At 36.8% G+C, this 22,488-nt stretch overlaps 3 protein-coding genes across 5 annotated transcripts; 1 reads left to right on the forward strand and 2 right to left on the reverse strand.

Annotated features, from left to right (window-relative positions):
- Positions 1–2,966: 2,966 nt before the first annotated feature.
- LOC147865345 (protein FLX-like 2) lies at positions 2,967–8,705 on the reverse strand. Of its 2 annotated transcripts, none has more exons than XM_087318128.1 (6): positions 8,589–8,705; positions 5,830–6,430; positions 4,006–4,145; positions 3,785–3,867; positions 3,450–3,564; positions 2,967–3,342 (listed from the first exon to the last, which is right to left on the reverse strand). In XM_087318128.1, the coding sequence occupies exons 2-5, from the start codon at positions 6,360–6,362 to the stop codon at positions 3,469–3,471; spliced, it is 852 nt and encodes a 283-aa protein (XP_087174254.1). In that variant the 5' UTR covers positions 6,363–6,430; positions 8,589–8,705; the 3' UTR covers positions 2,967–3,342; positions 3,450–3,468. The 2 variants fall into 2 exon arrangements, with proteins under 2 accessions (XP_087174254.1, XP_087174253.1); XM_087318127.1 differs by having other exon boundaries at positions 2,967–3,359; positions 3,452–3,564; positions 8,589–8,704.
- Positions 8,706–10,130: 1,425 nt separating this feature from the next.
- Positions 10,131–12,673, reverse strand: LOC147865346 (mediator of RNA polymerase II transcription subunit 7b-like). Of its 2 annotated transcripts, none has more exons than XM_087318129.1 (7): positions 12,521–12,673; positions 11,956–12,125; positions 11,436–11,505; positions 11,109–11,275; positions 10,850–10,923; positions 10,690–10,767; positions 10,131–10,598 (listed from the first exon to the last, which is right to left on the reverse strand). In XM_087318129.1, the coding sequence occupies exons 2-6, from the start codon at positions 12,091–12,093 to the stop codon at positions 10,710–10,712; spliced, it is 507 nt and encodes a 168-aa protein (XP_087174255.1). In that variant the 5' UTR covers positions 12,094–12,125; positions 12,521–12,673; the 3' UTR covers positions 10,131–10,598; positions 10,690–10,709. The 2 variants fall into 2 exon arrangements, with proteins under 2 accessions (XP_087174255.1, XP_087174256.1); XM_087318130.1 differs by having other exon boundaries at positions 11,956–12,109; positions 12,521–12,661.
- A 1,644-nt stretch (positions 12,674–14,317) lies between these two features.
- Positions 14,318–21,271, forward strand: EMB2654 (Tetratricopeptide repeat (TPR)-like superfamily protein). Its single transcript, XM_087318120.1, has 10 exons — positions 14,318–15,501; positions 16,070–16,242; positions 16,358–16,463; positions 16,742–17,854; positions 17,938–18,043; positions 18,552–18,756; positions 19,333–19,465; positions 20,100–20,204; positions 20,301–20,431; positions 20,840–21,271. Exons 1-10 carry the CDS (start codon positions 14,695–14,697, stop codon positions 20,985–20,987), a joined length of 3,027 nt encoding a protein of 1,008 aa, XP_087174246.1. The 5' UTR covers positions 14,318–14,694; the 3' UTR covers positions 20,988–21,271.
- The last annotated feature ends 1,217 nt before the right edge of the window (positions 21,272–22,488 follow it).

Raw genomic sequence — 22,488 nt, forward strand, 5'->3', positions numbered from 1 at the left:
TGGGTCAATGTTGATCAATTATCCCCCCCTAATGGAATGCTATGATAATGATAAAAAAACCAAGGATGAATAGGAACTTGATAGAATTAAAGGCATTATAAATGTGGACTGGTTCCGCATTGTTATAAGCAAATGAGCCTAACATATTTTCATATATTGGGAGTGCATATGTACATATTAGAATATTTGGGTCCCAATAGATACAAGTTACAACTACGCATTGAGAAAGGCTAACATAAAATTTTATTACTGTAAAAAGTATGTGAATTGGTTCAGGACAGATGACATGGAAAGCTATGTGCTTAGACTAATGAGAACATATTATGTATTCATTGTGTGCATTTATGATGCCTACCTTTGATAAACATAGAATAAGGTTTTTGTCATTCTCTCTCCACGTTTTGTGCTTCACATTCAACACATTTCTAGGTTTAGAACTTCTTTTAATATTGCCACAATTGTTTTTGTATTATGGAAAATATAGCAATTTCAATATTGTAGAATCACTCTTAGCATCAAAATGTGAATCTCATGGATTCATGATGTGCGTTTGGAACACCCTACATTTAATAAATATCACACAAGCCTGTTGCCATTATCTCTCCACGTGTTTGGTTCACTTGCCACTTGTTTCTCTCTACACAACTTTGTTGGCATTGCCTTAAAAAGGACGATAATAGTTTATACTCCTTTTGTATTATGAAATAGATGATTGTGTCAATCTCGTAAAGCAAGCTTTAGGGGCAATATGATAGTGTAAGTTCAACTCAACATAAAATAATAAAGAAATTATAATTAGCACAACACTAAACCCATTGGCACAATAACATTATGTTTACATATTGCACAATTTTCAAGCAATAAATCATGGAGCCAAATAAAAGGTTTCACATTGTTTTTAGAGAATGACATCTTAATTTTAGTTCCAATCATTTTAGCTTCCTTCACATAGTTTTTTACATCATGACATATTGTTTTATCCACAGTAAGTTTAACTACTTTATAGCAAGCAAGAAAGAGAACAAGCGAATTGACTAATATACATAGGTTATATCAACCCATGGTGTGTTTCTATGTATTTTTTTGTAGTATAAGTTTAGTTCATTCTAGAGTTTTAACTTTAACTAATCATTTTCTTAAATATATCGTAGTATTTTATCGAGCATCATAACATGCAAACTAACTTATGATGCCATGACTTATGAACACTTGACCTAGCACCCTTTGACATGCCAAATAAAATGTTGAAACTTGATGTAAGTACTTTTGACAAGCTTACTAAATGTTACGTACCATTGTAAGACATGCTCTTATTGATACATGACTTATAAACCTCTACCACTAACTAAACCATAGTTCATCTTTAGACCATTCTTTGTACATCTTTGAATGATGGTTATATAGTTTGCATCCTATGTATGTAAGGAGCATCTAAAGTTATTCTTATTACAATCAAGATCTCGTCTATGACAATATCTTCTTTTAATCCAATGTTGACCTAGATTACGGTGGTTTACACCAACTATCTAAATATTAAAATCTCTCCATGAGTTTGTTTTGGTTTCCATTTTAGATGTATTTATCAAGGCTTGTCGTTAACACATGGGGATGTAAATTTGGCAAGGAAAATAGGACATCAAAAGAACAAAAAGAGAGGGAAGTTTATGAATACAATGGAAGTGTATATTATCAAGCAACAAGCATGATGGAAGAGACTTAGGTTTACCAAAGAGTGCCTACAAGATGCTATAGAGTGTGCCTTTGAACATAAAGAAGTAGCATTTTGCATTAGCAACATTATGAATTTATGATGTGGTGATGGAAGAAAAAAATTGATAAGATACTCTAGCTCCCAAAAGGCCATTAATGCACAAAACTATGAATGTATTTTAAGTGAAATGAGTAAGATTGTAATGAGACGGATGGGAAGCAATTGTGGCACACTATAATATGTAAGTACATATTAGAAGAAAGCTATTATTTTATTGTAGCGAGAGTTGAAATGCAACTATTGTCAAGTTCATAGACCTGCATGCTTATTTGAATGCTTGTGATACTACATGATACAATTGTGACCCTCATCAATTATTATAGTTCTTCACATCAATCTTCTTGACCTGTCATAATTATATGAAAACACATGGTCAAACCTACAACTAAGCAAAAAAAGATACATGGATAAACTCAATTAACGCAATGAGGAACAAAACTAACATACCAGAAGGCTTTTTATATGGTACCTCCTATTACCGCTTTAATAGAGGCATACCTACGTAGAGCAGCTCAATACCAAGAAAAAAAATCATGTATCCATTATTACTATTCCAACTGTAATTTCATCTTCACCATGACATTACAAATGATACCTTGTGATATTAAATGAAATACTTGCAACTCTTGATATCAATTATTATAGTTGCACACATCAATCTTGACCTTTCATAATTTATCTACAACTCAATCAACGTGGAGACAAACTCAATCAACACAATGACATGAAAAACTTATTACCAGAGGGCTTTCTTTTTACATGACCATTCTGGTACCTTCTATTACTGCTCTGACTGAAGCATATCTACAGGGCAATCCAATATCATCGTACTATTCCAACTATAATTTCAACTTCACCATGAAATTCATCATAATTTAAAGCATTACTTTTAAACCACAAAGGTAATTTGGTTTTAAAGCCATAACACCCACAAACTAGAAGGATGACCGGTGTATTAACCCTCTCATGAGACTCGGTAAGTTCCTGATCAAGTGTCTACAAGTATCAACCATTAAATAAATTTATCACAAGCCTATGCAGTTCAATAAAATGTCCTTAAAAAGAAAAAAAAAGTGTTATTCCAAAATATCACAGAGTGGATTCCTGTTACCTTTTTAACACTCATAGTCAGCCATTCCAACACCCGCTTGCTCATGAATTAACAATAGCACAACCATACATATAAACAACTTGGAACAAACATCCAAAATTTCATCAACGAAGAATAGATCCATTCAAACAGGTTGCCAGGTTCAACCCAAATACATGGTTGAAAACCCATAGTATTCCAAAGCATAAGATTCAAACAAAATATCATGTTGAGAGAATTTGGCATACATGATATATCCTTGCCTGGGAAGGAAAACATAGTCAGGACCTTCTTGTTGGCATTGCATGCAAGTATCTCACAATAGAAAATGCCTTCACAATGAAAAGTAGTCTCTGTTTTGTCCCTTCAAGGATTTTTAATTAGTGATTAGGTCATACAGAATGATTTCTTACATTCAGCTGCCAAACTCAACCCTGTAATTTCTCATATATCATGCAAAGATATGCAGGAAAGACCTTAGGGGTCAGTAAGAGAGACCTGTTATATATTAGAAGGAAAATCAGTTAACAGCACTACATATAATAGGTGAAACCAAACCACTAAATTCAATGGAAGTATAACGACATTACCTCAAAGGGTTTTTGCACTAGCGACGAGCACCACCTCGCTGCATATCATAGCCACCCCAATTAGGGGCCACTCCAGCAGTAAAATGTGCTGGATTCTCAGCAACTGAACCAATCTGGTAATATGTGTGATAATTGTCAATATGCAATTGTCACTTAGCATAGATAATCCCCTATGTGTGGAAAACTTTGTTTAGAGGACACTTATGGCTATACTGGATTATTTTGGTGTAGAGTTATGATCACATAGTAGGATAGAGGTTTGAATATTCATATGGAGTTCATAACAGTGGCACCAACTAAGATATTTCCAGGTTTTGGAGAAAATAGAAGTACCTGATTCATGGCATATCCATCTCCATATGGCATTACTGAGGAATAGACGGCCTCAGTTCCATAAGCTCCCACGAATCCACCAGCTAAAAGAAATTTACCTCTTTTACTTCAATACAAAATCATTGATCTCATATAGCACTAAAATACTTTTACTTCAATACAACATCACCGACCTCATATACCACCAAAAGACTTTTACTCATATAGCAACGAAATCCTACCTCTGGATTTCTTTTCAACGTTGGTCAATTCTGCCCGAAGTTTCTCTACTTCTCTAGCCATGGAGACAAGATTCTTTTCCATAGCAGTTCTCTGCTCCAAGAGTTCGGTATTGGCTTTCTTTTCAAACTCAAAGGCAGTCCTGCAATGCCAGAAATTCACAGATATTATTTAACCCAAATATGAGAGACACCATCCTAGAATCTACTCAGCAATGCAATATTGGTTGCAAAAAATGTTCACATACATCTAGAAAACAACTACAAACATCCACCCATATGGTAAGTGCCTTGCAAGTACCAGAGCATTCTTTTTGAAAGCTATTAGAGACATCGCTCTTCACACATATTCTAAACCCTAGGCCAATAATGCCATCCTATTCATCTAAATATAACTAGTATGAGTAGAAATTGGTTGCAAAAAATGATGTTCACATACATCTAGAAAACAACTACAAATATCCACCCATATGGTAAGTGCCTTGCACGATATAGAATACCAGAGCATTCTTTTTGAAACCTATTAGAGACATCGCTCCACACATACTCTAAGCCCTAGGTCAATAATGCCATCCTATTCATCTAAATATAACTAGTATGAGTAGAAATTGGCAACGGTTCAGTTAAAGCATAACAAGTTTGGCCTTGTCCAAACCAAACAAGTTTGGGAGTTTTCAAACTTGAATTGAACCGATCCCTAAATCGATTAAGCCTACCCAGTTTAGGAACTGGTTTGGCAAGGTTCAAGCTGAACTGATCCATCAAACCAATTAAAAACGGCTTAACGGCTCAGTTCAGGCTTGAGCCGAGTAATTGCCAACTCCGACAAGGTGATAAAGTTGTATTCAGATGACAAACATCACCAACACATCCTAGTCATTTAGGTTTCATAAGTTCGTATAAAATGCTAGCACCATCAGTTAGTTGTAATAGTGTCTATATAACATACAATTATACTCCATCCTAATCATAAATGAATCTACAAGTTACCTGTAATAGTGTTAGCACCAGACGTGTCACCCCAATAACCTAAAAACTTCATAATGTTATGGCTAAAAATTATGAATGGAGTTACCAATACGTTACCATACTAAATACCTCATGCTTTGACCTGAACTCGTTAATAGCAAAAAATACAAATAGTGTTAACACCAGTTAACATCACAGGCGTCACCCCATTAACCAAAAAACACTTCATAATGTTGAGGCTAAAAATTATGAATATAGTCATCAATAAGTTGCCATACTACATACCTCATCCTTTGACCTAAATAAGTTATAAGTTAACCCACCCATGAACCCTGTGAGTTAGTTTTAACAGAGCTCACACTCATAACTTAAACATCTCTCGGCATTGTGGATAAAAACTACATAGATGTAGTAAATTTCCACATTACGGATAAAAATTACATAGATTGATTACCTGTAGTAAATTTCCACATTCCAGATAAAAACTACGAATATTGATTAGCCCTAGACCCTCGAACTTAAATCTCTTCGCATTACAAATAAAAACTATATAGATTGATTAGCCGTAATAAATTTCCAGATCATGGATAAAAATTACAAATATTTGATTACCCCCTAGTCCATCGTAAACTATCCTGGTTATATGCTGCAAACATCAAAATTAGTGCCTAAAAGATTTGATTACCCCCTATGCTTTGCCTTTGCCTATAGGTGGGGCCTTTAGTGAGGTTCATTTAAATTCCCAGGAAAGCAGCAGCTGGGGTCTTTGGATGGATTCATGTTCCACCATGAGAAGATTTTGAAGTGAAACAGCATAGCAGAACTCGAATATATTCATTACTAAACAAAAGCACTTACCTAGCTCGTTGAATCTCCTGGCGAAATCCATCGATTTCAAGTTTAAGTGCCGGAACTTGCTGGGCTTCAGCACGAATCCTATGCATTTCTTGGGTCATCTGTTGAATCTGAGAGCTCAGTTCTTGCCTATTTCCAATAAGTTTCTGAACCTCACCCTGAGCTCTCTGTAACTCAACCTTCAAAGATTCAAGATTCCTCAAATCTGCTTCCATCTTCCCTGTCTTCTCCACAATGCCTCTCAATTGCTGATCTTTTTCAGCCTGAATACCACCTATAACTTGCTGAAACCTCTGGACTTCTTGCTGAGCTGAAGCTAATTCTTGTCTGAGGGCAATGTGAGTTGCAGCTAGTCTTTGGTTCTCTGTGAGAAGTCTTTGTATTTCTATGTGTTGGGTAGTGAGCTTCTCTTCAATTAAGGCTTGTGGCGGAGGGATGCCACCACCATAGGGTAAAACCCCCCCTCTCATTGGAAGAGGAGGACCTCTTCCTTGATGATGATGCATAGGAGGAGGAAGGCGGCCTCGGCCGGCCATGAAAACCTTGAGAACTAATATCAGATGTTATCTATAGTAGATGCATCAAAATGATGATAGGATGAAACCTACACATATACAGAACAAAAACAAGACAAGGAAAACCTCGGTGAGAAGACATGGATTGTTGAATTTAGGACATTATCTTGCGGTATTGCCCTATGAAATGGTTATCTACAGTAAGTGCATCAAACCGATGCATGGATGACGAAACCATGAGTATGGAAAAGAAAACAAAAAAATAATAATCCTATGTGATGAAACAGTTTGTTGAATATATAAGATGCAAAGTTGCAGGAAACAAGGCGTTTGCTGGTTGGAAAGAGATTGGTTGTTTCCAAATCCTTGATGCTTGTGAAACCATGTGTTTGTGAAACTTGTGAACCGTATGCTTACGCAGGTTTAGGGAGGATTTCAACTCTCAGAAAAAATCTTGGTGAAAATGGGAGAGTGATTAAAATTAAAACATGGGTAACTTTTTCTTTAAAGACAATTCATTTTACCCCTAGTTTTCTTCCCCAGTATTTACCCTTCTGGTCATTTCCAGTTATATGTTGATAGCTAATCTTATTATAGGTTCATTTTTCCAGCATTATCATGAGCATACACTCTATTGTTGTTTGTTTCCGAAAATTTACTAAAACCATGGATCCTGGAGCCCTTTGACCATTCTGCAACCCCGCTCTAAAACTCTAATTTTTACCCAACTACGCACATGTTCTACTTTCTGTTATGCTATTATAGGTTTGGTAATGAAAACATTCACGTCTTTCCTGTTTCCTTTCCCTGTTTTTCTGAATAACCACATGCATGCATACGTACTATTCTTCTTTGTTCCTCCACAGTTAATCAGAAAGCCTTGAGCCCCTCAGCATTATGCAACTCCAGTTCAAAACTCTGGTTTTGTAAGCCCATTGCACAATTGTTATAACATTCACGTCTTTCCTGTTTCCTTTCCCTGTTTTTCTGAATAACCACATGCATGCATACGTACTATTCTTCTTTGTTCCTCCACAGTTAATCAGAAAGCCTTGAGCCCCTCAGCATTATGCAACTCCAGTTCAAAACTCTGGTTTTGTAAGCCCATTGCACAATTGTTATACTCTCTGCACTTCACAAGCTCATGGATGTAATGCGCACTTGTACAATAGAAACCTAAGGAATAGTTATATCTAAAATTTGAATTTTGCTGCCTTTTTCAAATATAAAAAAACTTCATCCACCTATTTCTTTTTGTATTGGCAACCATGCTAAGGATGCTAACTCGAAGGCACAAAAAAGGGAATAAATGTTGCATATAATTGCTCAAATAGCAGAAATAACTGCTCAAGAATGGGTCGTCCAAACACATACCCATGAGCAATGAAAAATTAGGGGCTTTTACAAATGAAGTTGCTGTAAGTTTAGGGGCTTTTACATAAAACGAGACAAACTTAATTCTCTGAGAGAAGATATGGAGAAATAACTGCTCGGGAATGGGTTGGCCAGGAGCATACCCCCCTATGTTATCTGCTAGGTTCATCGAAATGATGATGGGATGAAAAACCTACACATATAAAGTAAGATTAAACGAGACAAAATTAAACCTCTGCGACAAGATATGGCAAGCCATCATTTGAGTTTCTCAGAACATACAGGAAAACCTGAGAAAGGGTAGCTTCTCCTTGAAGAATCGGAAATCAGTCTGAAAGTACATGGCATGACGTTCGATCAAATAAGAATGAAGAAAGTTTTAAAAAATGCGATCACAGATGATTATCTGAGACAACTATACACCCACATATGCACAGAATAAATAGGAGAGACGCCGCAGCAACTAAGGGGAGCCATGAAAGTAGAATTCGTTATGATTTGGTTGAGTATTTCTCCAGTTTACACAGAAAAAATTAAGGTAAAACAACGTCTTTAAGGGAAACCACGGCATCTAAATTTCTCAGGAGCTATTCTGAGTACTTAAATGAATAGAGTGGGTTTCAAGAAGAAGAAGAAGGCATGGACCTCCTTTGGCCTCAACGTTCTCTGCGAAGACATCTCCCCGGAAAACAAGACGATGGAGCCTGACTATCCCTGCGCTTACTGCTGAAGCTTCAAAGCTCTGTGTCTAATAGAAACAGGGGCTAATGCATGGAAGAGAACAGCGGCTCCCTCTGAAGCTCGATCGGAGAAAAAAGAAGGTTAGGGTTAGGGTTGAAAGAGGGGGGGGGGGGGGGGGGGGGAGATACTTACCGGGCATTTCTTCTTCGTATTTTTTCTCCTGCGCAGTGGCGAGCTATGGCGGCTCTGTTTCTCCTCCTTCCTATTGATTCACTCTTTCTCTGCTTCGTCTCTTTTCGCTCCTCTCTGCTTGAGAGAGAAATTGCAACGGGCAAAGAACAGAAGAGAAGAGAAAAAGGCTGTTTATAATCAATTCTCTCTCTTTGTACTCTCTTTCTTTATAACCCTACTTACTGCTTATCTCTTTGCCTCTTTATAATCTCTTTCTTCATAACCCTAATTACTGCGGATCTCTTTCCTCTTTATGATCTCTTTCTTCATAACCCTAATTACTGCTGCTATTCTCTCTTGTCCACCTCTTCTAAGCTTCTAGGCATAATTAGCTATCTATCTATACATACATATATCCAATGGCCTGAAAATATCGTTGGTGGATGCCTCGACAATCTCATATTACGAGACTTTTTGGCTACATACATACATATATCCGATGGCCTAAAAAGATTGTTGGTGGATGCCTCGACAATCTCATATTAAAAGACTTTTTGGCTCTTTCTCATATAGATATGATTTCGTTCAAGCTATGGCACTCCTCCCCCCCCCTAACACTACAGCTTTCTAACCTTCTACAAGTTCTTACTCTTCTTAGCATTATCTAACACTAACACAATCTACATGCGGCGAGTGCAAAAAGAAAAACTAATTTATCTCCTCATACATATCCTTGTCTTCTCTTTACTTTTCCCTTACATGGGAAATAAGGACAAAGCAATCTGAAATGTTGGTATCTCCCCTCTTAGATCCAACTCCAAATTGCTTAAGTGCCCAAATAAGAAGCCATATGGTCTTTATTGCTTTTTACTTCTTAAGTTAGGAAGGCCCTATTTTCTTGCAAATTGCTCAAAGTGCCCAAAGAAGAAGCCACATGGTCTATATTGCTTTTTATTTCTTAAGTTCGAAAGTTCCTATTTTCTTTTCGTTTTACTTTGAAGTTTTGTGTGTGTGTGTGTGATACTTGGAAGATTTATGCTCCAAATGCAATCCAAAGACTTCTTGTAGGATGTTAGTGCCAGCAAAATTACATCACCCCCTCAAATCCAAGTAGAAATCAATACAAAGCTTGTTGAAGACAGATTTTAGGAAAAATCAATGTGCAATGCAATCTTTCATAATACAAAGGTCTCTATGTTTTAAAACTTAGTATAAATCAATTGATCAATTAAATTGTGTCATAAAGAATTCATTTTATTACAAACCATCAGAAAATGTGCATATTATCATCATAATATAATAAAGCTGGGCCATTAGAGCTTGTGAAAACTTGTCACATAAAGTTTCGCCATTCAATACAGTGCCCTTTAGAAATCCTGGCACTTGCCAGATTTTATATAGATTGAAGCGCATCCTTTTCCTACAATACTTTATTTTGCATTGGCCCTATGAGCACACATTCCAATGCTACGATAATGTGCTTTTGTTTTACCAACTGTTGAGAAAGAATGAACATCATACCCAATAGCACCAAAGTAAAACCAATGGGGGAATATGGAACCATTTATAAGTATGATCAATTGTCATCAAATGCTATATTAAACGTTATATCCATCATGCCATAGTTCACTAACAAATTCTATATGTATGCACACTGCAGATCAAATCGTGATTGGTTGAAACATCAAATATATCCCACCCAGTTGGCCATCTAGTTAGCTTTACAGATGCCCGCTCACTTCAAATCTTCTTTATGATCTACGATCCTGAGTGCCCTTCTGTTATTTGCAGTACTGAGATAACCAGTAATATCCCAGCAGGTCTCATGTCTTAAGTAAATTTGAAAAAGAAATACACCACTTCCTTTTCTCTAAAGGGAATGAACTTCTCCAATTCCAACCCATTTCAAATTGTTGTACAATATCCCCTCGTTTGCATTGCAGCTTCCAAAGCAATTTCCAAGCTGGATGTGGAAGTTTTCTGCAGTATTTTCTTGTCCAGAAGAAGAGGTTGAATGATTTTTCCAGACTTCTGCAAGATATGAAGGGAGAGTTCACTTATGGCAAGCTTTAGTGCCATCTCTGAATTAGAAATGCAGAATAAGCTATCAACTAACAATCACCTTCTCGTGTTGACTCTAGCTTAAGTTTCTAGATAAGCTAATGACTCCTTCAATACAGTCAAAGCTTCCTCCCTCCTCCTACAAAGATATACTGCTTTAAGATATAGAAAAGCATATAAAGAAAGTCGCGACAGTAGATACAAAATGTAAGAGAAAACACCTCTTTATATCTTCGATTGCTTGCTTTCTCCTTTGTATTTGCATCTCCAGGATATGGATTAGTGTTGCCCTTGCCTAAAAGATAGGCTCACATTCAGCCAACATGTATCATGTATGTCTCAAATCTGGGTGTCAACAATAATATATTCATCCAGCCACGTAACAAACAAAAATATTATTTCTTCTATATGTTTCAAATCTAGACATTGTCAACGACACATTCATCCAACTACAAACATTCACGTGCACTCGTAAATTACCTGATGCGGCCTTATTGAATTTAGAAGATGATGTATGTTACGTAAAATGAGAGAGATGTCCTCCACCCTTCTTGCATATTGCGATGGTCTCTCTACCAACACATCAGCTAGTTCCAGCACTTGAAACATCAATTCTCTGTTCAGTGATTTCAACTCTTTCTTATAGTCTGCAAAGACGCATATTATGCATTATAACTTTCCCCACAATTAGAGCCCATTATAACTTTTTCAAACTTCACACATTTAATTACTTTTAAAACCTCAAACATTTTTCTTGTTCCCTTTCTGGTTGGACCATTTCTTCAACAAGTTCAGAAAAATACTCACCGATGTTAGGCCCTTTGGGATACAATTGGCGCAGTCCTTGCTCCTCTAAGCTTGGAAGCAGGTCATTTGTCTAAAAGACAAAAGAATTTTCGGATTAACGACTGGTTCATCAAAGCACAACATGAAGAAGGAAAATGAAGCAGCAAATGGATTAACGACTGGTTCATCAAAGCACAACATGAAGAAGGAAAATGAAGCAGCAAATGGACGTGGAAGTTATATGAAGAAATGAAGTGGAAAGAGGAAAGCAGGAAATGATACAGAATATAAAACAAGGAAGAGTAAGCAGAAAAGAAAAGAGGAAAAGAAAACAAGGAAAGCGAAGAAGGAACAAACAGAATTAAGATAGGAGAAACTGACACAGGAAGAGAAAACAGGAATGTAATCAGAATTAGAAACAGATGAATGAAACAGAAAATTGTGCCAAACAATAAAAAAAAACAATGAATGAAGCAGAAACGGAAATAAGAAAAAGGAAAGGGTGAGAAAAGAAGTGAAGCTTTGAGAAAGAAGTACTTACAGTGTAGGTGGCCCCAAACATAGTATAAGTTCCATCGATGGGGGGTGGAGGAAGGGGAGCAGAGTCGGGATCATCTAAGAAGTCTTTGTAGTAGCCATAGAAAGGAGGAGGGGGAGGAAATGCAGAAGAAGTCGCCATAGCTCAGATTTTTCCCCTGGGCATTCACGTTTCTCTTTAAAAGTTGTTATTTTTATTGCATGAATGGACATACATTTAGTAAAACACCGTCACATCTAAACTAATCATCCAAAAGACAGACGTGTACAGAAACAAATAAACTAATCATCTAAAAGACACCGTAGCATCTGAATTTGCAAAAGCTACTCTGCATAAACAGAATCAGAGACTTCTCTTTTCGAATAAAAGAAGAAGAAGAAGACATGGATCTCCTTTAAGCATCTATATCGACAACTTTGTTCTTTCAAGAAAAATTGGGGATCTAAACAAGGAGGATAAAGAAGCCATCGCTGCAGCTACAGCTGAGCTTTTGGGAGTCTTTCCGATCAAGACAGAATGCGAAAAATGAGTTAGGGTTTTTGAATGGAGGGAAAAGGTGGATTCTTACTTGGATTAGCTTCTTCCGCTTCTGCTGCTGCAGTGATTCTGTGATGGTGAAGTGTGGCGAGCTCTGTTTCTCTCCGTCAAGGTGAAGACGAAGAAGAAGAAGAAGAAAAGACAGAAAGAAGAACAGAACAAAATTTGCTCCGTTTCTCTCCGTCAAGGTGAAGAAGAAGAAGGAGTAAGAAGAAGAGATAAACAGAACAAAATTTGCTCTGTTTCTTTCTCTCTCCCGTCCGGCGTGAAGGTGAAGAAGAAACAAATTGTACATAAATGATAAAAGGCAAAAATAGAACAAATTTTCTGTTGTGTCCACAAGAGCTACTCTTCTCTATTATGGGCAATGGGCACCCAATTACATTACAACATACCAACACCAACACCCAAAAAGAACAAACCCGCGCTAACTTGCCTTTAGCCGCCTCCATACCCTCCAGAGATTGTGTGTTTTAGCAGTCCCTTCTCGATTGCGTGACTTCTTTTATTTATTTATGGACGAACCGCCATTTCTCTTTCCAGTGACTCTTGCTTTGTTTTATGTCTTGAGAGTAAATCCAGAACTGCTTATGTTGTGATTTGAACCCCGTAGCATCGGTTCGGATAGAATGATCGTTCACTGCTCAAAGAATCTCGGTTCTCGACGCTGCAAAGTCTATAAACATGGTCGATCAACACAAGTCGGCGATACATCCCATTTGGACAATGATCGTTCAATGCTCAAAGAAACTCGGTTCTCGACGCTTCAAAGTCTATAAACACGGTCGATTGACACAAGTTGGCAATACATTCCATTTGGTTTTGATATATATTTTTTGTCGTAGTTTGTGTGTGATGCCCGTTGTCAACGGTATGGCAAAGCCCTTGGCTCACATTTGTGTTTCTTTATTTAGCGATTGAAGAAATCATTCAAATAGGTATCCACAAACTTGAATGGGCTCTCAAGTCATGGTAATGTGTGGGTTTGAAGGGCTACAATCTAGCACATCACTAGAGCATTTACTCTCGCGACATAATTTGGTGAACCCAAGGTGAAAGATCAACAAGGGAAGGTGATGATGACCAAGGAAGTTATCGTGAAGATGATGTCAAGGAGAATGGTTAGCAATTTGATCAGACACAATAGGACAATTCGATTGGAACCGTTCTCCAATCTTGTGCAATAAAAATCAGGTATGTTGTCGTAATTCAATTGTTGTAGATTGGTTCATCGAATCTACGAGCTATGACCATCACAATCGATCGAACTACATGTGGGTTTTGTCATATTTCCATTTGTTGTAGATTGGCTCATCGAATCTACGAGCTACGACCATCACGATCGATCGAAACACAAGTGTTTTTACATGTGGGTTTTTGTCAAACTTCCATTTGTTATAGATTGGCGCATCGAATCTACGAGCCGTGGCCACCACGATCGGTCAATCAATCGACCGAAGCACAAGTGTTTATTTTATTTTTTACATGTGGGTTTTGTGTGGGATTGATTGGAATGCTTATGGAAACAAGTACAAAGAAGAAGAACAACACATCATAAAGTTTGTAATTCTTTTGTCAAATTGGGAGCAGAGGCCATGGCCATGGGACCTCAATTCTTTATAGATAAAGCTCATCTCATCTCAGGTAAACACACTCCTCCCCACCCAAAACTATAAAACAGAGATAGCAACTCTGTTTCCATAGCTCACCTCAGGGAGATGGAGTTGGAGATGGAGATGGAGATGGTGATGAAATTGAAGAAGCAAAGTTAAAACATAACATCTCCCCTTCCCCCCTCCAATTTCAAAACCATGATTGTCTAGCATGTTCCTCAAAATGATTGTGTAGCATGTTGTCCTACAAAATGCCATTTCTTCCATGCTGTTATTCGATAAGAGTCCCATAGCTTCTGCACTAGCTCCAGCGATGGTCTTGTCGTTGTCGCCTTGTTTACCTTGACGTGTCTCTGCCAGACTAGAAGGTCGTGCTCATGGATGCTCAAAGGAAATTGGCGTCTTCTTCTTCTTCTTGAAAAGCGAGGCCCTGCATCTATCGACCTAGAATAGCTCCTGAAAAAAGTCTACAAGGATACAGGGGCCAAAATAATATAAATTATGTAGCCAGGAGATTTTTGAAACAATTTTTCTTTTATAGAAGTGGGGGACATAGTGGCTATTTGGATAGACCCTCTTCTATCCTGCTGGCATGCTGTGCGTAACCCTCCTCAAGGTGCAATTGCCTTCATGTCTTCAAAGTCAGGCACAAGTCAATGGAACGAAGAAGAAGAAGAAGCACTTGGTAGATTATGATCTCAAGGGGCTTCATCTAAAGACATCTTCTTCTTCCATTGAAATAGTCTATGGTGAGGATAACCATATGAGTGATCAGGGCCTTTACCTTAAGCTTCCATCTTCCATTAAAATAGACCATGGAAAGGATCACAATCACAAAGTTAAGGATTGTGATGAAAAGGTCTTTCATCTCAAGGTACCATCTCGCTCTTTGCAAATAGTGCATCGAAAGGATGACAACCACAAATTTAATGATTATGACAAAAAGGGCAAAGTATCATCTTTTATTAAAACGGTACATGGAAAGAACTACAAAGTTGGTTATGTGAAGGGTATTGACCTCAAGGTACCATCCTCTTCTATTGAAATAGTTCGTGGAAAGGAGAAGCTCAGTGTTGATTATGATGATAAAGGACTTCTCCGCAAGGTTAAATCTTCAATAACAATGCTGTATGGAAAGGATAATAATAACAACAATCATATTGTAGATTATGATAAGGGACTTCATCTTGGACACCCACCTCCCTTTGTTCCGGCTATTAAACACATGCCAAAACGGCTCCAGAAGCTCGTGAATAGGAAGAAATCGTCCCAGCATGACTGGGATATTAGTGAAATTGTGCAGATAATCCTTGCCATGGACAAGAGAGGCGACATTGGTGGAATTCTCGATCACTGGACAGGTAGATTCAACAGAAAAAACTTCCCAGTTCTCATAAAGGTAATCTTACTTACTTTATTTTCCTATTTCTGTGATGGGTATGAGTATTTGGGATTTTTTTCTTTGTTAATCAGCCAAATTTCCTTTTCATTCATGAACCAATAGTAACTAACGAGAAATTTCTCAGAATGCAGTAGGAAATTAATATTTTATTGCTTGATTAACTTCCTTTCATACATGAAGTAATAAGATGTCACGAAAAACAACAAATTGTTTCCTGAATTGGGGAATATTCTGACAAATGATGGCCATCGCATTAGTTAGATACAATATTCTAAGCATCCCACTTTTTACAAGTGCATCTTCTATCTCTTCTGCATTGGACTGTTACAGTGATACACTAGTTACCGAATTTTTTTGATCCCTCCAAATGAGAGCATTTCTGAAGTGAATTGGGTCACCTCAAACACCAGGCCCTGATTATTATTAAATTTTAATTATTAAAATTTTGATTTGTTTTCCCCCACATTTATGTTTGTGTGTCAGTAATCTAGAGAAAAAAACTGCAATTTCAGTGTCAGAACTAGAAAATTTTCAGTGGAGGTTACTAAAATTTATTTTTGAGCAGGAAATCACTAAAACAGGAGCCTTAGAGCATAGCAGTCAAGTTTTCAATTGGATGAAGAATCAAGAGCTCTATAGAGCTCGGTCTGATATCTACAACGACATGATTTGCTTGTGCGTTCGACATGATAGACTAGAACTTGCTCGTGCATTGTTCAAGGAGATGCAAAAGTGGAGGTTCTCTTTCTTTCCTTGTGATTGAAATGCTTCCAAAAGTATCTATACTTTTGAATTTATTCTAGATATATATAGCTATTGACCCAGATTTCTAACTTGCACCCATTATGTTCAGATGTAAACCTGATGCTGTATCATATAATGCGCTAATCAATGCACATGGTCGAGCTCGCCAGTTGGACCTGGCAAATGAGATGTTTGATGAGATGCTACAAGCTGGGGTACAATGCAATTAAGGCATGCAAATTTTGGTCTGTGTCATAGTTCTTTTGAGGTTTGAGACCAAAGTTTTCTAACGAGGGAATGATTGTAGTCCCTATCTAGTATATTTTAAGAATAATAGAAACCAATGGTTAACAACAAATCTTCTATACATGGCTGCTTTCGGCACAAGACTTGAGTTTCTTGATGTTATTTATTGATCATTCACTATAATACCTCGTTCTATCATCATTATGGTACGTGGGTTAAACCAAACTTCATGTTCATTATTTTTCAGGTTCCTCCAACTCGGCAATCTTACAACAATTTACTTAGTGCATATGGGAGTACTGGAGACTGGAAGCAGGTTTTGAAGATCTGTAAGAAGATGATGGATAATGGTGTCGGACCTGATATTGTGACACACAATATCATCATGTCCGCACTAAAAAATGGAGGTGAACATGAGAAAGCTATTTCCTATTTTAATGACATGGAGGCCAGAAACTTCCCAATGGATAGGTACACATATAACATTCTCATAAAATGTTTATCTCAAGCAGAGCAATATAGTAAAGCTATAGGAATTTTTTTCAATATGCGGAATTCAGAGCTCCATAACCGCAAGCCAGATTTAGTGACATTTAATACGGTTATGCATGTATATGGAGCATGTGGAAGGTTTTCAGATGCAAAGTCTACATTTGAGATGTTACTTGCTGAAGGCTTTGTTCCCGATCTTGTTTCGTATAACACATTGATTGGTGTGTATAGCTCTGCTGGTTTGCATGATGAAGCAATGAAATTTTTTAGTTTAATGAAGGACGCCGGCCATAGACCCAATATTATTACATACACATCACTGATCAATGCCTATGGAAAATCTGGACAACCAGAGAAAGCTGAAGAAATATTTGAAATGGTTGGAAGAAAGAACCTGAAGCTCGGTGTGGTTGTGTATAATGCATTGATCAACGCATATAGTGTAGCAGGAAAGCTGGATGATGCATTCCGTATTTTCAATGAGATGAAGAGCAAGATGATTCGCCCGAACTGTGTTACGATTTGCAGTCTTCTCACTGCATGTAGGAGTGGGAGGCACATTGACAAGATGCACAGCATACTTTTGGAAGCCGCAACTCAAAATATTGAATTGAATACTGCAATTTGCAATTCTTCATTAACAGTTTTAATTGAAGGAGGTGCATATGATGTTGCGAAAGACCTTTATATGAGTATGCAAGCAGAAAAGATTTCTCCTGATGAAATAACATATGGGTTGCTAATAAGAATATCAGGAGCATTGGGAGATCATCAGCAAGCACGGGAATATTTTGATGAGATGTCTTCTAGAGCACATGGATTATCTGTTGAAGCCACTTCTGTAATGATTGATATCTATGCAAAGAAGGTATGGGTCGTAAGAAATCCCGAGCTATGTACCATTTATCAAATTAGTGAGATATAATTCTATTGCATTTTTTATTTACATAGGGTATGCATGTGGAAGCACAGATGGTGTTTGATAACATGAAGACACTTGGCCATCGACCAAATGTGATCACTTATACATCTTTACTCTATGCTTATGGTGCAAAAGGTAATCTTGATTCAACCAAATATTGCATTTAATATTTATGCTTTTTCAGTCTTATAATTTTTGTTTTGAAGACATGTTTAGCAAATTATCAGTAGAATGAAAGGTCTCTGCTCTTTGAAAGCTTTGTTAATAGTTTTCTTTCAAACACAGACTACGCTCAAAGTTATTTTGATTTTGCCTTTTATTTATTTGTTTAGACACTCTTTATCTATTATCATGATATATCATTTAAAACGAAGCATGCTATTATGCCACCTTAAAGATTTGAACCAGGGATAAACTGTTCTCAGGTTACTTTCACACATAAAATTTTTGGTCTTCGATTTGTAGAAAGTATAATTCTCTCTTCATGAAGATGTGCTAGCAGGACATGTCTAGGGTTTAACTTTTGTGCTTAATTTATACCTGTTTGGATTTCCTTATTCTGAAAAAAGACAGGTTTTGATATTGGGTTTATACAATATTAGTTCTGCGCGCTCTTTGTATAATTCAGTTTGGCCTATTGCAGGATTATTGGAAGAAACAAACAAGATTTTTGAGGGAATGCTAAAAGAGGGAATTATGCCAGATGTCATAGCATACACTGCTCTACTGTCTTCTCTTAACAGGAATGGCCATCCAGATAAAGCTTTCGAGGTTGCTGACAGGATGTTGCAGAATGATATTTGTTTCAATGACGTGACATATATGGAGTTGTTAATTTCTTGCAGCAAGTAAGCTCCTTAAAGCATTCATATCCTATGATCAAAATGGAGAAGATATTATCACATTAAATAATACTTTCAACAGGTTCTTCTGTAAGCAAGCTATCACATTTTGGTACAAGTATTTGTATAAATTCACAGGCCCAAATTCCAAGAATAGATCTTAGCTGTTGTAGTTGCACACATTGCTTTTTATGGCAAATAGACTTCTAACAAAGTTTTTGTACAGCATATAAAAAGTTCTGTTTTCTGGAACAGAAAATTTCAAGAAATCTATTTTAAATATACAAAGTGCTAGTATAATGTCATAAGCTGCACTTCAAAATGTATAGGTTGTGGATTCAAGCCGCAAAAATGTTCACATGTTTGAGACATCATTAAGGTTGTAGATTCCATAAACACCTAGGAATTCTTCTCTCCATTCCTCTAGGAGGGTGATCTTCAGCATTCCCCTGATCTAGGAAATTGAGGGAAGGATTCTTAATCATTAAGTTCACTAGGCAGAAAAAAACCAACAAGTAATTGGGTTCTTCTCTTTCTATTTTTGCAAATTCTTACAGCTTACATGTCTCTTCTGTTGGACAGACTCAGAGATTGGAAGAGAGCTTTAATCTTCTTTCAGGAAATGCAAAGTGCAAGGATCATTGTAACACATGGGATGGCACAACATTTGCTTCTTTCTATTGGGAAGAGTGGAAAACTTGAAGAACTGCTTAAGGTAATGTGCTATGATATCTAAATTCACTCCCTAGCAATAAAGTTGAATTACAGGGATTGACAATGGGTACTATGAGTTAAGCATGTTCTTTATCTTCATGAGTTTGTTCACATGTGCATATATAGAATGGCTGCATATGTAGTTATAAATACATGCTGTGTACATACATGTTTATGCATGCATATACACGCTGTGTAAGTAGAATGCATATATTGCTCCTTGTACAAGTGATAGAGAGGGGCACAATCTGTGCATACTATGCTTTTTTTTGCATGTCCTCTACAGCACTACATATGTTTCCTTAAAAAATGAAGAGAGAGTAGAGGTTTCATCAGGAACATACAAGGCAGCCTCAAAGGGATGATAAAGAATAATTTCAAATGCATGTAACAATTTTTTAATGATAAATAAACCAAGTGTTATCTCCATCTGCACAATTCCCTATTTATATTACTTATTAAAACTGTCTTTTTTATCAAGATATATCTATTGGATTTAGTTCAAAGTTTCAGTGCCCAGATGGTAGCGACATGTCATACGGCATTAATATATATACAAAGTACTTATCGATGTACACTATTAAGGGTTTAGAAAACTGGTAACCTTTTGAACTTTATAGGTGTACTATTTGTAGGTATTCTACAAGCTAAAAGAAATGGGCTTGGAGCCAAAACCAGAGACATATGACACCCTACTTAGCTGCTTTGCGAGTGCTGGAAAATGGAAGAGATGTATCGAGGTTTGTTACAAAGTTGTTTATGTTGGATTATTATGCAGTGATTCTTTTTATATTTCCTATACACGTTTCATTACATTTTGGTTTTTGATTTTGTAGATCTTAGGCTGGTTCAAAGCAGCCGACTTCAAACCCTCGTTTCAGACATTCACTTGTGTTTTGTCATGTTTACAAGTGTCAGAGCAATGGAAGGAATATTCATTTTTATACAAGGAAATGATAGATCAAGGGTGGGTTCTTGACAATACTGTATGTGTATCTTGGTAATTTACATGCATATTAATTTATAGTTTATATACAATAACGCACCCAAAAAAATGATACATCAAGGGTGGGTTCTTGACTCGTTTCTACTTGCATCTTGAGGATTTACAAATATGCATACACATACACAGATATGTATACACATATATATATGTATATGTAGTGTGCAAGCATTTAAATGCAAAAGTCATTTTATGTTTTTATCCTAATTTTGCTTTTTTTTATGAACATGCAACAATGCATATGACATTTCGCAGACTGCACAAGCAAACAATTTGCAGTGGCCAATATACTTTTTATGGGGATGCATGTGTATTCTTTAAAACAATTTTTTTACAATTTTGTACTGATTTTCCTTTATTTCTGATCCACAGGTACTCCCCAAGCAAATGGATGGTAGCTACATTGGCAAAAGCACAGATGGAACATGAGAGAACAATGGCTAGGTCCAGGGAGAATGGCAGAGAGCTAAGCCATATGGAGAATGTTCCTGTCCATTGGTTCTTACCCCCAACCAAGTAACTTGCAGTACATGGTTATTCATAAAAAAGGCCTAGAGTTAATCATTTAATGGGATCCAACCTACATGTGTAAACAACACTTTTCTACAAGGGAGTGAAAAAAGCAACAATAAATAGTGCATGTAAATGGCTACCCAAGTTCCTCTTTTGAACTTTCAAGGCTTGAATATTCATGGATTATTGTATGCCATTGATTTTATCCTTAATTAGAAAAACGATATCAAGTGCAAAAACAAGTTTGTAAATTTGGGAGCGTGCTCCATAAGGATGAATTATAATTTAATACATGATATAATATTCATAGACAATGATATATAAACCAAAGAAAAACGAGAATAGTAAAATCTTAGAGCTAGGAAACAAAAACATCAATATCACGTATAGAGACAATATGAGTGGATGGTCATAAATAGAGGTGACCCTAAAGCATACGATGTATATGAGATAAGGAAGAGGTTAGCATGTATGTAAGATGAGTATCTCATGACTAGACAATTTCTTGTGTCTCTATTTGATGGAATTAATCGATATTTGTCATTGTAAACATTGAGCTGTTGGAGCCAATCCAATGGTGCATAATGATTCCCTATTGTGTGGCTTCAGTGTGCTTGCATTGGAACATGTTTATGAAGCGATGAAGTTTTGCTTTTGGTTGATATCATTGGCCTAGGATTTGGATCGAGATATACCTTTTTAGTGGCGAGTGGGAAAAGGTGGTTGTTGAAAACCTTTGAGCTATTAGTGTACATAACCTTAACCTTAACGATTAGCACTTGATCACACACACACACACACTCACGCTCGCTCGCTCACTAACTCTCTCTCTCTCTCTTGCACTTTGAAATATACGTAAAGACGAGAAGACATAAGAAAGAATACACCACTTCTTATTACAAGAACGTTTAACACCATTCAAGAGGAAGTGATTGGAGTTTGACTTACTTAACTTGTAACCCTAATCTCTCTTAGTTCTAATAGAAAACTAAGGGGATAGAGTAGGATCTCTAATGTACTAATGACAAGGACAAAACCTAAGATTAGAGAAGAGCTATAAAAGTCACCAAAAGCTAACTTTTATGACTTTTTACAGGATTTGTAAGTTCTTTCCACAATAGGTTGCCATTGGCTTACATTGATTCCTATTTAGTTTGCTCTATCTCCCTTTTCCTACAGTTTGTTGAGCTTGATGTCCCTTGTCAGTGCCTCTATCTCCTCAATCGGTGTCTTAGATGCTAGATACTTAACACTTTATCTCCTCTAGAATAGAATACATTTACTTGGTGACGATTAATATATTTGTCAACACTTAGAAAAATGGGCTACAAAGTAGCATACCTAATGGGCTAGTTATGCAATCTTCAATGATTGTAACTCCTTAACAAAAAATATATAGAAATACAGAGAGATAGATAGATATATATTTTTAGCGTCCATAGAGAGACCAACATTGACCCGTGGGACCTAAGTACAAAAGTTATCTTGATGTGTGTCACCTTCCTAAA

This window comes from Azolla caroliniana, unplaced genomic scaffold (assembly GCF_043228905.1).
Source record: "Azolla caroliniana isolate FFs.n. ecotype wild unplaced genomic scaffold, voAzoCaro1.0.p SCAF_4, whole genome shotgun sequence".
Classification (NCBI taxonomy): Eukaryota; Viridiplantae; Streptophyta; class Polypodiopsida; order Salviniales; family Salviniaceae; genus Azolla; species Azolla caroliniana.

Coding starts and splice junctions, on each gene's coding strand:
- EMB2654 (XM_087318120.1), top strand. CDS start 14,695: ATGCTGTGCGTAACCCTCCTCAAGGTGCAATTGCCTTCATGTCTTCAA. Junction 17,855..17,937: donor TTGATATCTATGCAAAGAAG/GTATGGGTCGTA, acceptor TTATTTACATAG/GGTATGCATGTGGAAGCACA. Junction 20,205..20,300: donor AATGGAAGAGATGTATCGAG/GTTTGTTACAAA, acceptor TTGATTTTGTAG/ATCTTAGGCTGGTTCAAAGC.
- LOC147865345 (XM_087318128.1), bottom strand. CDS start 6,362: ATGGCCGGCCGAGGCCGCCTTCCTCCTCCTATGCATCATCATCAAGGA. Junction 4,146..5,829: donor CAGGAGATTCAACGAGCTAG/GTAAGTGCTTTT, acceptor CTGGCATTGCAG/GACTGCCTTTGAGTTTGAAA. Junction 3,868..4,005: donor CGTTGAAAAGAAATCCAGAG/GTAGGATTTCGT, acceptor AATTTCTTTTAG/CTGGTGGATTCGTGGGAGCT.
- LOC147865346 (XM_087318129.1), bottom strand. CDS start 12,093: ATGGCGACTTCTTCTGCATTTCCTCCCCCTCCTCCTTTCTATGGCTAC. Junction 11,506..11,955: donor TGTTTGGGGCCACCTACACT/GTAAGTACTTCT, acceptor TTTGTCTTTTAG/ACAAATGACCTGCTTCCAAG. Junction 11,276..11,435: donor TCCCAAAGGGCCTAACATCG/GTGAGTATTTTT, acceptor GCGTCTTTGCAG/ACTATAAGAAAGAGTTGAAA.